This window comes from Aphelocoma coerulescens, assembly GCF_041296385.1.
Source record: "Aphelocoma coerulescens isolate FSJ_1873_10779 chromosome Z unlocalized genomic scaffold, UR_Acoe_1.0 ChrZ, whole genome shotgun sequence".
Taxonomy (NCBI): Eukaryota; Metazoa; Chordata; class Aves; order Passeriformes; family Corvidae; genus Aphelocoma; species Aphelocoma coerulescens.
In genome coordinates this window covers 71,926,315-71,938,732 of record NW_027184085.1, presented here as the reverse complement: position 1 = coordinate 71,938,732, position 12,418 = coordinate 71,926,315, and the positions used below count along the sequence as shown (strand labels likewise).

Sequence of the window (12,418 nt, the reverse complement as noted above, 5' to 3'; positions counted from 1 at the left end):
CTGACTGGATGTGGTCCGTGGCAACAGGGACACGGATTTGGGGGAATAATGGCGCGGCACTCGCACAGCCAAAGGTGTGGGCAGGTGCGGGGACGCGCCCCTCACCCATGCGCTCGGTGGCCGCGCGGCGGCAGTGGCACTACCCTCAGGAGTAGGCACCTTTTGTGCTGGTACATCTAAATGCAAGTAAGGTCAGACCACTGGGGCAGGAAATAAATGCAATTTTATTTTAATGTAGTTCATCACGCTGCCACAGTAGCTGGGTACCACGAGGGCTTTTCTTTAAACGAGGGCCATTCATGGTTAAGTTCTTTTAAATAAATAAGGAAAATCATGGGTTTGGCAGCGGTTGTGTCTGGCTATGCTGTCTTCCATAGCAAACCTCTCTGCTTCATTTGAGGAGCCAGTATTTGGTAGTAATTGTTAATCATACTTTTTGTCATTCCATGATATAAAATGCAGACAATAATCCTGAGCTGATGCAAAGTAATGAGGTTCCTGGTTAAGAGCACCGTCTCCAAAAAGCTGTTGTTTAACAGTCACCCCTCCTCAGCTATTGTACCCCACTTCATAGTGGTGAGCAGTATTACCCCAAGTCACCATCTGAATGAAGGAATATGCTTAGCCTTTCCTCACCATCTTCATCCTTACCTTCTTGTTGTTTTCCTTTACCCTTAAAATGTCCTTGAGGATAAAACCCACCTTTGGACAGCACCATGAAGGGGCTGGGGCTGTGCCTCTCCCACAGTTTAGACAAGAGCTCTGCCAGCTGTGGTTCACAGTCTGAGCTATAGATTTTTGCTCAAAGTGATGTCTTTGTGTCCAGAGCAGAAAAAATACCCAACCAAACAATTATTCAAAAATAAAGTAATTTTGATGATGATGATGATGATGATTATTAAATAGCAGACATGTGAGTAAAGGTCATACCACAGAGTGGCATTTTGCCAGTATAGGAAAACTCATTGATTGCAATTGTTCAACCATATTAGTCTGGGCACACTGTGGTAATCGAAAACTATCCAGAACTAATGTATAAATAACTGCCTGCTACCCCTGAGCTGGACCAGCACAGCTGTCCTGCACAGCTGAAACCTCTTCAGGTCTGAGGGAGATGCTGAGAGGTCTGGTACAATATTTTTACAGGCTACAGAGTGTTTATGTGTTGCCTCTCTGAACCCTGGCTAAATTAGGGAAGGAGGAAAATCCTTTTGTTTGTGCTCAAAGACAGCTTGAGTGTGTTCAAACTGTCAGATCCTCAGTGAGAAATGTGATGTCCTTCACACATTTCCTTTATAGAAATATTAATATAAAACTCAAATATTTACACGCAGTATTTGAGTAAGAGGAGAAATGTTGAACCATTACACAGAACAGATTGTAGATTTTTCTGCAGAAAATTATGTTACTGGTAGAATGAATAATAAATAATATACTTTCCATCACATCTGGGAAAAACATAGTGTATGTGCCACAGGGTGACTGGCAAAAACTTGGCTTTTATTTTGAGAGATGCTGGTTGTGGTGTGGGTTTTTTTAATTAACATGCTCCGTCAAAATAAAAGAAGGCAAGAATTTAGGCATGAGTGAAAAATTTATTCGAAATCTAAAGAAATGTTAATAGTACTCATTTGCAAGTAGTCATGAGACTTCAGTGTTTGAAATTGCAGCTGCAGCATATTATAGAGAAGCCGTGGAATACAATATTTCTTTTTAAAGTACTTAAAATGAAGATTGGCAAACCAAGGTGCTAATTGTTCAAATGAGTACGGAGCTGTTCTAATAAGAGGGTAAATGTTCTAAAGAGAAGTGAAAGCCCTCCGCTGCAGTAGCTGTGTACCAAAATGACAAAAAGTGCCACAATTTCCGTGTCTGTCTGTGGCTCAGGGGCCGTCAGAAATATTGTACATTTTGTAAAAGCATTAAGAACCCCTAAGAGAGTGATCTGAGCCTCAGTGACCATCAACATGTTCTGATTTTGTTTAAAAGATCCACGTTTTCCTCTTTACCATCTCTCATATGTCCCTCAGGTCAATTGTGTCGCTGCTGGGACTCAAAAACCTGCTCTAAATTTTTTTTTTCAAAGGGCTGCACTTAGGAGTTGGTGTGAGAGTCTGGCAATTAAAAAAAAAATTAAAGTAAAAAAAAAAGTAAGCAAGTCATTGTAAAAATAGCAACATTAGAGCAATCTGTTATGGTTCTTGTTTACAACTCATCTGACATGAGGCTGCTGAGGATTATTACATGTAACAATTATATTTTGATTAGGAAAGAGATACGTACAAAAAAGATAAAATATTTCTGTTCCTACGTGAAAGGAAGGCACCTTGTGATTTAATTTCTAGAGCGTTATGTAAATTTAAAATGTCAGAAAATGTAGAATTTAAATCTGCCCCTGTTTGTTTTGCAGCATTAATGCTTCCTACAGTCACGAGCACGCTGCTCTCCCAAACTTCTGCCCCTCGGAGAAAAAGGGCAGAGAGAAAACTGTTACTGGCTTTCTGACAATGGCAGGGAGTGTGTTAAACCAGTGTAAAATTCAATTAAACTGTCTAGCCGGGTTTTTGAAGCTGAAATGCAGACCCTTTCAGTTAAGCTTCTTATTTTCCTGTGACCGACACCAGTGGATACTGTGTTATGCCAAAACCAACAGGCTGTAAAGCACCTTGTTTCATGCTCCTAGCTGATCAATATTTTTATTTTCCAGGCTTGCCCAGAAATATGGAGGCAGTATCACCTAACAGTAAGTAGAAACACCTTTTTTATTTTCTTCTACACCCAACCTATTTACTCCTCTGTGAACTGCTGACCATAAAATATAGACAAGCATCTTCTCTGAGAAGATAATAAACATCTGAAGAGTTTTTGAACTGAAGAAGGCGATGAAACACTGTCGCTATTTTTTAAGCATCTTTAAAACTTCTGAATTCATTTTAATAGTGTAATAACTAAATTAGTGCCTTGCCTCTCTTCTCTCAGTGACCACATTTATACATAGAAAGAGCATTAAGTTTTAAGTTGGGATGCATAGCAGAAGCAGTAATCTCATCTCAGATATCCCAGATGCTGGTAATTAGGCACTCTGTGTGACAAAGCTTTCTTCTTAGATGAGTGAAATAAATCTCTGTTAGACTGGAGACATGATTTTGAGGAAAAACACCTCATAAACTTTTGCAGATAATTTATAATTAGTCAGGATATAGCTGTGACTGCTTCTTTGGCCTGCCTTAGTTGATCTTTAATTCCTGAAACAAGAAAATAAAACTTTGTGAAACTGTACCAGTTTATTACCCAAGATTTTTCCTCATATGTAAAGTAGACATAAAAATAAAACAAAATGCATATAAATTTGGTTAATGTTGAAACCTGGTACAGTATTTAACCAGTAAAAACAAATTCTTGGATTGGTGTCACAGTTCTTGAATATATTAATTTCTAAAATTGTCAAACATAAAAACACCTTTAAAAATCAGGGGTTTGTTGTTCCTCTGAACTTTTGCTGTCGTTGCTTCCCAGATCGGCCTCACATGTATTTCACTGTTACAGATAATTAACCCCTGTTCTCTGCTCTAAACAAAGTAGAAAAGTTTCTCCACTATTTTTCTTTTTGTATCTTCGGCTTTTTCTCTGAAGCAGTAGATGGGATGTGCTTTATAATTTGTGCCGCCACCCTTAATGGTAGTGGAATGCTCTTTTTTCTGCTTTCTTCTTCAAAATTCAATGAATAGAAGAAATCTGCACTTAAAACCTCTCATTTGTGTTTTGTGCATAATGATTCTAATACAAAGATCTGCCCTGGAAATCTTCCACCCTTTCTGAGAACTTACTTTTAAACAGATTTGGTAAAGAGTTTTTGTTGGTTTGGTTGTTTTTGGTTTTTTTTAAAGAAAAACATTATGAGCAAAAGGTGCATTCACTGAGTAGTTTTGTTTGCTTGTTTCTTTTAAATTGGGTGAAGGAAAAAGGTAAATGCTGGTTTTCATTATAATCCCTAAAGGTGCATGTAAAAACAATTTCTGAAATGTTTATGATACTAGGAACTTAATAATCAGATAGAAATATTTGGTGCAGTATCTTGGGTTCTGTTTTTTCCTGAAATAGAACATTTAATTTAATTTTAGTCTTGCCTGCCATTGAAAATTCCTCGAAAAGTGAGTTGCCATCAACAAATATAAAATATTTATGTCTGTAAAGAAAAAGCGGGAGGTAGCTTAAACTTGATCAAGTGCTGTACTGGGGCAAAATTTGAGGTATCTTGAGGTAGAAAATTATTTCTGTGGATTTTATAGAAAGCATTCAGGGTTTACACTTAATGTAATGTAAAGCTAGAAAAACGTGTCAAAACAAGTTCTTGTTAGAAAATGTAGTGGTTACAAATATGGGCTCTTACTAGAAGTACCCATTTGGAAATTTTTGGTGCATTTTGGGGACATTTTGAAATGTGGTCAAATATGGACACTCACAGATTAAATGGTATCAGATCAGCCCTACCTTCTGAAAAATAGCTTCTTACTCTGCAGTGAATTGCAGATTATCTGCAAATAATCCGCATTTCTGACATGCGGGAAATGTTTTGCATGCCTTCATTTTTTGCATGGGATGAGTACCTTTGGCTCAAAGTTACATTAGCAGTTGGGTTAAGCCTGGAATCAAAAAAATTTTATGGTAAAAGACATGCTTGATATTTGTAATAAGTAAATGAAAAGAAACTGCATTATCTGAATTGTTTAAAAGTATGAGTCCCATCTTTTATTGTTCCCTTTAAAATATTCTCTTTTGCACCCAAAGAAGGGCAGAAGTAAATAACGTTCTGGCAAGAAACAAAACTTCTACATTAGAATAATGTATAATGTTCAAATATATAATATATATATATCTGTAGGATTGTAGCAAAAAGTCAAGATTTTTTACTCTCATAGCAGCACAGTAGTATTTCACCATAGAAATTATCTTACAATTTTTGTATTGTAGAATAAATATTTTGGTACAAACAGGATAGCAGTTTTAAGAAAAATACAACATGCTTAAAACAAAAGTGCTGCTGTGGCTGTCACAGCCCACAGAGGCTGCCCAGTTGTTGAAGGCCACAGAAAAGCTTTTCCTGCACTTCAGTCATGGATACAACCACTAGATTTAAACTGGTTTTGGTGAACTGAGGGTGAGCATCCCACATGCAGGTACATGTACGTGCAGATAAACTCGGGGGTTCAGTTTTGTGATAATACACCGTTTTTTGGCACCGTTCACAGAGGGCTGTTGCAGAGTTTGTCCCAATGCTTTGCGCTCTATAAAGTATTTGTAGTTCATTTCTTTGAATGTGAAGAATCACACGGCCTTCCACCTCTCTCCTTTATGAGGCTTTTGGTTATTTTACTCATTTTCTGGCACTTTCCTAGGAGATGGACTGCCATCTATTGACTCCTCAGAGCCCCTGCACGGCATGCGGGGCGACTCAAACAATGACTCAATAACAAAACCCATTCTGCTCTTGGGGATGGTGGTGGGGTTTGTTGACGTTGGCCATGGTGACAAATTTGAGCATGTTGCAAATAATTTGTTGTATGGGCAGAAACATCTTATTCCAACCAAAACAGACTGCCAGCGCAAGGAATCTTATGAAGAAATGGCAAAAAGGTTTGTAAGTGGAATATTTTAATTTGCCTTTTGGTGGAAAAAAAGATTATCATAAGGCCTTCAATGAAGTTTAAATCTAAGGGCTGTGTGATAATCAAACCTTTATAAGTGGCTGAAAGTAGTTTCTTTAAAGTTGTTCTTTCAACTCTTTTAACTACAATTATTCTGAAAGAAAAACCCAGTCAAAGTCAGCAGAAAAATACAACTCCCATTGTGGTTTAAAATAATATCTAATAACCTCTTAAAGACAGTGATTTAAAACTTTTACACATCATTTTCATCATGACTGCTCTCTGTATTTCTCCTGTATCAGAGAAGGGCAATTATATTTGTCAAAATATATTTCAAGTTTTTATTCGTGTAGCGAATTTAGTACGATTTATTTCATATCTATTTGCAGTAAATTGGTTCATACCCACTAATGTTTATCAAAGGGGTTATTGTCAATCAAATAATAGGACAAGGACTTCTTTCACAGATTCAGGATAAACAGTTTTGATCATAGCTTGCTGGAGTGTCAGTGATGATATGTGTGATTTTTTTGGGCACAAGGCATTTGGAGGCCTTGTTGAGCTCTTTGTTCTGGGTTATGAGGAAGCTTAGCTTACAACTCTGACTTCCTAAATGCCAGGTGCTCTGCAACCCAGAGAAACACAGCCTGTGCTCCACAAGACATGCCATCACATCCCCTCTCTCACCCTAAGGATAACAGGGGTACACACAGCATCATTTTTTCACCCTCAGAGCACTTGGCTCTTTCTCACTCCCTTTCACTTGACACTTCAGATTTGAGCTATAAATGTAGTGATATTTATTATGTATTTTGAGTGGAAGCCAGTTTATAGCCCTCTAACAAGCAAAAAATATAAACTTTAAATAATGCTGAAGAATCAGTGGAGAAACTTGTGAGAAGGCGCCCAATGATTTTGTTTGTTTCAGTTTTGCAGTTTATTCTTTAGGAAATACAGTATTTCCCTTCAAGTTTGACCTGCTGCCCATCCACCTTGCCATGTCCCCAGCAGCAGCTCCTGTCCTCAAGTGGGTCCAGGCTCTGGAGGGGCAGAGCTGGGGGTCCACTGCAGTCCCGTAGTGACACATTCCACAGCGGACAGCCCTTCTCCCCTCTGCTGCTGGTGTAAGCAGCCCGGGGCTCTAATCCGGCCTTCGGGGGAGCGCCGTGGGCTGGGGTGCCCGCACCTGATCAGCGGCTGGGCCCTCACTCCAGTCCTGTGGATTGCAGTGGCTTGATGGTCTGAGCGACCTGCTGTAGCTGCTGCTAGTGGTAGCGTTTCCACCCAGCAGATGACATCACTGGAGAAAAAAGAGGAAATTTATTTATTTTCGGTGCATAGAGACCCTGTTTTGCTCTGGGTGTGAAGTTGCACTTCTGCCGTGAGTCCCCAAAGTGTAGGCTGGACTCCCCCAGTGCGTGGCAGTGCCGGTGGGGCAGCCAGAGGTGCACGGGGCCTCTGTGTGTTTTGGTGTCAGATTGAGAACGTGCTGGCTGCAGATCTCACCACATCTGCGTTGTCAGAGTGGCTTGTGCCATAGAGGAATGGATGTGGCCGGTTCAGCCCAGGATCAGGATGAGGTTACCACAGTCAAACAGGAATGAACTCTGCAAGTGTTAGCATCTTCTTCAGTAAATATCAACTGAGTAAAGAAATTCTGTCCCTAAAATGGGCAGAGCAAGTTTTTTATTTTCCTGAAGTGTTTCTCGGTATTGATGTGTGTGTTAAAACATAAATCTCACTGGGACCAGGTGTTTTTTTTCTGTAGGGATTGCTCATTTTTATAACCCCTTCCTGCCGCAGTGCTGCTCCAGCCAGCCACACTGACCCTGTCCCCTGTGCCCTGCCCTCGCCAGCCTCATCTGTGTGAAATCTCTGAGGTCAAGATGGCCACCAACAGAGTTTTAGAACCATCAGAATTTTTAAATAGCAGAAGCTATCATTGGACACACCTTTTGACAGTTTGTTAATCCTACTTTAATCCACCTACATAAAGGAAGGTGAATCAGGAAATGGCTGATTTGGCCCTGTGTGTGAGGGACATGAAGGGGCAATGCGTCTTTTGTGTTTAAATTTTGCGCTCAGGTTTCTTTGTGTGCATTATTAAAATTCCTCGTGGCCTGCTACTTTTTCTGTGAAGTGAAAATGTAAGCCATATCCCTCAAAGTCAATTTCTATCTCTTACAGTGTGACTTCCAGAAAGGGAAAATTAAAAACAATATAACCCTGGCAAAAAATACTTAAGCTTGAGAAACAGAGAGGGCGTTTGGTTTCCAGATATTTTTTTAGGTGCTGAGAGGTAAGGGAAGGGATTGGTTTTGGAGTATTTCTGGGAGGAGGTTAACCCCCAGGTTCCTTGCAGCTGTGGCTCTGACATGGCTGCAGGGCTGGCTCTGCTGGCCATGACACAAAGCCATAGACCATGGGATCAGCATGCTCTTCTGGAATGCTTCCACACCTGGCCAGTTCCTCTCCAGGTGTTTCAAGGCTATTTCTAGTACCCATAGTAAAAACACCAGTCTGTTAATGAAATAGGCCACGTATTTCTCATATTTTGGAATCCCAGAGTGGGCCCACATGTACCATTGCTTCAGCATCCATTCAGCAGGATATTTTACAGGGACGGCAACTTGGAATTACCAGGGATATGGATTTAGGGTAAAGATGACTCTGGCTCTTGTGAGTTTTGGGGCAACATGAACACCTGGAACATGACGGTGTCCACACACCTGCTTGGGAGGTGCTTGGGTTTGTGAAGATTTTCTGCCCTTTGAGAGAGTGCTTGCCCCATTAGTCGGGGGAGGAGCTGGAGCAGAGCTTGGCCAGCAACAGGCAGATGTTTTGGTTTTAAACTCTGTGTTGTCCAAACCTGGGCCCTCTTGCAAGTGGTTTTCAGTGTCACAGATGCTCCTGACATGCTGCCAACCTTGCACAGCTGTCCTGGAGAAAGCTAGCAGGTCAGAGGGGATCAGTGTGCTGGGCAGAGGGATCTTACTGTTTATTTTCCCCTACTAGTTGTAATTTGCTGTGTTGCCATTCTATTTCAAGTTTCAGGTACTTTTTGAGGCTATCAAAAACCTAAACCCTGAATCTTTTCCTATTGCAAAGGAATCATATTTCACAAAAGATATTCTTTCTGATAGCTTTTTTTTTTTTTTTTTTCAGAAAACAAAGAGACTTTCAGGTCCTGAAATAACAGTTAGGTTTATGCATTCAAAGCTTATTCTATAGCTTTCAGTACAATAGCATGCTACCTAAAAGTTCTTTCCCAATTTTTATTTTAAAGGTATATTTAAATTATGATGGGGAAAAGAAGTAGCCTTAATAACTCTGTATAAATTTTCTGCAAGGACCTGAGTGCACGTTTCAGGTGGGATGCAGAACCTTCCAGCAGCATGGGCATCACCTGCCACTTACCTTCATCATGTAACAACCATGGTAGGAAGTGTTGTGCTTTCTCTAACCTTCATCTGTCCTGTGCTCTTCTGCACTTGCTCCCCAGAAAACAAAATAAAAGGTGCTTTAAAATTGAGGGTTAAAGACAGATTACATTGTGACCAAAAATTGTGGTTTTGTATATTTCTGAAAGCAGTCTGGGAGTGGGGAGAGAGTAGAATGTTGGCTGACTGAACATTTCTCTGATTTTGGGATTCCAAGTGACATTGTTGTGTTTGTGTTGGAGCGCGGCATCCCTCAGAGAACCCCAACTTCGGCACACATGTGGAAGTGGTGTAAAGAACCATGTTTGCTGCAAAAGCAGTGTCTTTCACATCGGACTTTGAAAGGGAAAGGCAGAAGAGCAGGGGGTGGAAATAAATGTATTTTACTATTTTAAATCTTTGTGTGGTACATGACATTTGGTGACAGGTATCCCTCCAGCCCAGCACACCCCAAAACCAGAGGGGTTTGGGTTATTTTTGTGACAGATCAAAGCTGTTGGGTGAGTGGTTAATTAATCAAAAAGAATAATCAAGGAAGGTTTGCTGCAGAAATATTTCCCCTTCATATACTCAAATGCAGTTCTCTTAAGAGAAAGGATTAAGATTTTTTTTTTCTTTGATGCTTACAAATTCAGTTAAAAATTTTCACCTCTCTTTCCTTTAGTTTGAAAAGGCGAACTTATACAAGCATTTCTATTATTATTATTATTATTATTATTATTTCAAGTATTAACAATCTAAATATGGAAGATAGAATTTTCAAGCTAGAATGATGTTTCCAATGCATTTTTAAAACATTTGAGGAAAAAAAATTCTGTGTCCTCTTTCTGCAGTCAGTGCTATGTATTAATATTCATATTAAAGTTCCTACATTCTGAGAATTTCTCCAGAATTTCTCCAAACTTGATATGAAGGTGTCTTTTTAAAGTTTTGTTAGAACTGTGAACCAGTTTCAAAATTCTGTACAAAACCAAAAATCATCTGCATATTTAACAGACCTTTTAAAATGTGAAAAAAATCACAGTTGCATATAATATGCATAAATGCCATAAAATGGATTTTGGTGCATTTTTGTATTGCAAAGTGGAAAAAGCGTAAAAAGTCACAGTGAATCTGTTTTCACTGCGTGGTTCATCTTGCTGGTGATTCATGTGTCGGAGCAGCCCAGAGCTCATGCCGGTAAGACAGTAACTTCCTCAAGTTATGCTTGATCATGTTAATAATCTACGGATTAGGATTCCCTAAAAATATTCACTGATTTAATTCCAAGAGGGTCTATCATGTCAATGATATTAATACATCTTGTTAGGTCCTGTCATGTGTATAGAAAAGTTTCTATCCCCGTGACAGAATTATCCTGATTTTGATTTCAAGTGTTGAAGAATCAAGTATAAAGGGAATTAAAGGAGCCGAGGGCCCGCACAAAGTGGTGAGGTACACAGAGCTGTGAGCAGGTGCTCACAAAGAAGTCTCAGAAGTGTGTATGAGGTGCACTGTGTGTGCACACGTGCTGTGCCACCCACCGAGGGCCACAGAAGGAGGCGTCCCACGGCATTTTTGGCTACAGAGGAGTGAAGTTGGGCCTTTGGTTTTGACTCATTTTTGATTGTTGAACTTGGGTTAAATTCACATTTGACAAGCATATTCCAACACCGTGAGAGTGGCTCTGAAATGGGCAGAGGTAGTCCCCCCCGTGAAGGAATGGCCACTCCAAACTGTGTCTGGCCTGACACTGCCCCTTTCCCCGGTGCAGTGCTGCCCAGTGTGGGGTGGTCAGGTGGTGAGGAAGAGGCATTATTTTTACACCTGAGCAGGTGAGGAATTTGCAAGGAAAGGACAGTCACTGCCTGGTTCAGACTTTCTCACAGTTGTGTCCAGAAGTGGCTTGTCTTTTTTTTCCCCCCTTTTTTCATTTCCCTCCCCTCAAACTTGCAGTTTCTCTGCTTGTAGTCTCTGCTCACCTTGTAGCCAACAGAAGGTATTTCTGTTTTGTTTCTTGACTGTGCAGTTAATTCTGTTTCTAAAGATTTTTTATAACTTCTTTTGGCACTTAAAAAATGGGGTGGTGAACACCTGTGCAGGAGTACAGCCACTGGAGGGTTTCTGTGGACTACGTGATAACCCTGAAATATCTTCTCCTTTAAAATTAATTGTCCTGGATTTGTATGGGATAATCAATTTCTGTCTGAGTTGTTTTGGTGCCAGGTGAGAGCTGGTGAAATTAATTCTGATTTTCTGATGGTGGCATCAGGAGGGAAAGAGAGGAAAAATGATAGCACTGAGATACTCAGAAGTTGGTCTGGGGGAAACTGTTTTGGTCAGCAGCATATTTACATGGTGTGAGAGAGCAGAAATCTAAAATGCTTTCATCCATTTTTAGACACTGTATACTATTCAGGAAGTTACAAGTCATATTGAAGTAAAAACTTTAAGGAATTGAAAACAGTTATAAAAAACAGATCTGCAAAAAGGACATAGAGAAGCTTTTGTTCGTCAGTGGTTGTATACGAGCTGTCACACGTTTCTGCAAGGACATATTTGGGATGAATGTCACTCGTCATGAATCTAGGTGCAAATAACTACTATTGCTGAATATATATGATGCTCTTTAATGGAGAACACATGAAAAAATTATGAGGAAATGGATAAATATTAACACACGCAGTTGGTATGTTGGTAATGTAAGGAAAGTGCTTCTGTGAAATTGTCTGTTAGTGAAGGAGGCTGCAGGCTGAAGCTCAGCTGCTGGGGAGTTAAAGGGAAAAGATTCAATTATTATCTATTTAAAATGTACCCCAAAACTCACTTCTAGCAAGCTGATGCACTGCTCACTTGGCATCTCATATTCTTCAGCAGCACTAAAATTTTTTCCCATGTTTACTTCCGTTTTAGCTGTGATTAGAAATCACCTCCAACAAAATATTTATTAAGAATCTACTTATCAAGAAATACCTATTAAGAATGCTCTCCTAAGAAAGTTATTCAGATGTGGCACTTCCTCCTTTTGGGTCCAGTGGTGAGGGATGATCAGCAGACGACATAAAGGTTAAAGAGAGAGAAAGGAAGCTGTAAATCATTCAGAATGACAGTAAAAATTAAAACCTTGGGGTTTGTCAGGCTCCCCCGTGTATTAGCTAATAAATATAACTGTGCTTTAGTTCTGTTCATCTTCTGATTTTACAGGCTTTGCAAATGTTTGTTTTCAGATTAATGTATAAATGTATGTGTAACTATGCATATGCTTAGCACAGGGGCACCCGGTGCCGTGCCCAGGCAGATATATAGATATATAGAGATATATATAAACATTTGGCCAATCCCCTAATAAACATT

The 12,418-nt window shown here is 39.8% G+C and overlaps 1 protein-coding gene across 3 annotated transcripts in view; it reads left to right on the top strand.

Annotated features, from left to right (window-relative positions):
- Window positions 1–12,418, top strand: part of ZCCHC7 (zinc finger CCHC-type containing 7) — an 86,806-nt gene that overhangs the window by 63,679 nt on the left and 10,709 nt on the right. For all 3 annotated transcript variants that reach the window (XM_069002026.1, XM_069002024.1, XM_069002025.1), the window contains one exon: window positions 2,708–2,743. In XM_069002026.1, coding sequence (XP_068858127.1) covers window positions 2,708–2,743 — 36 coding nt within the window. The remainder of the gene's footprint in view (window positions 1–2,707; window positions 2,744–12,418) is intronic.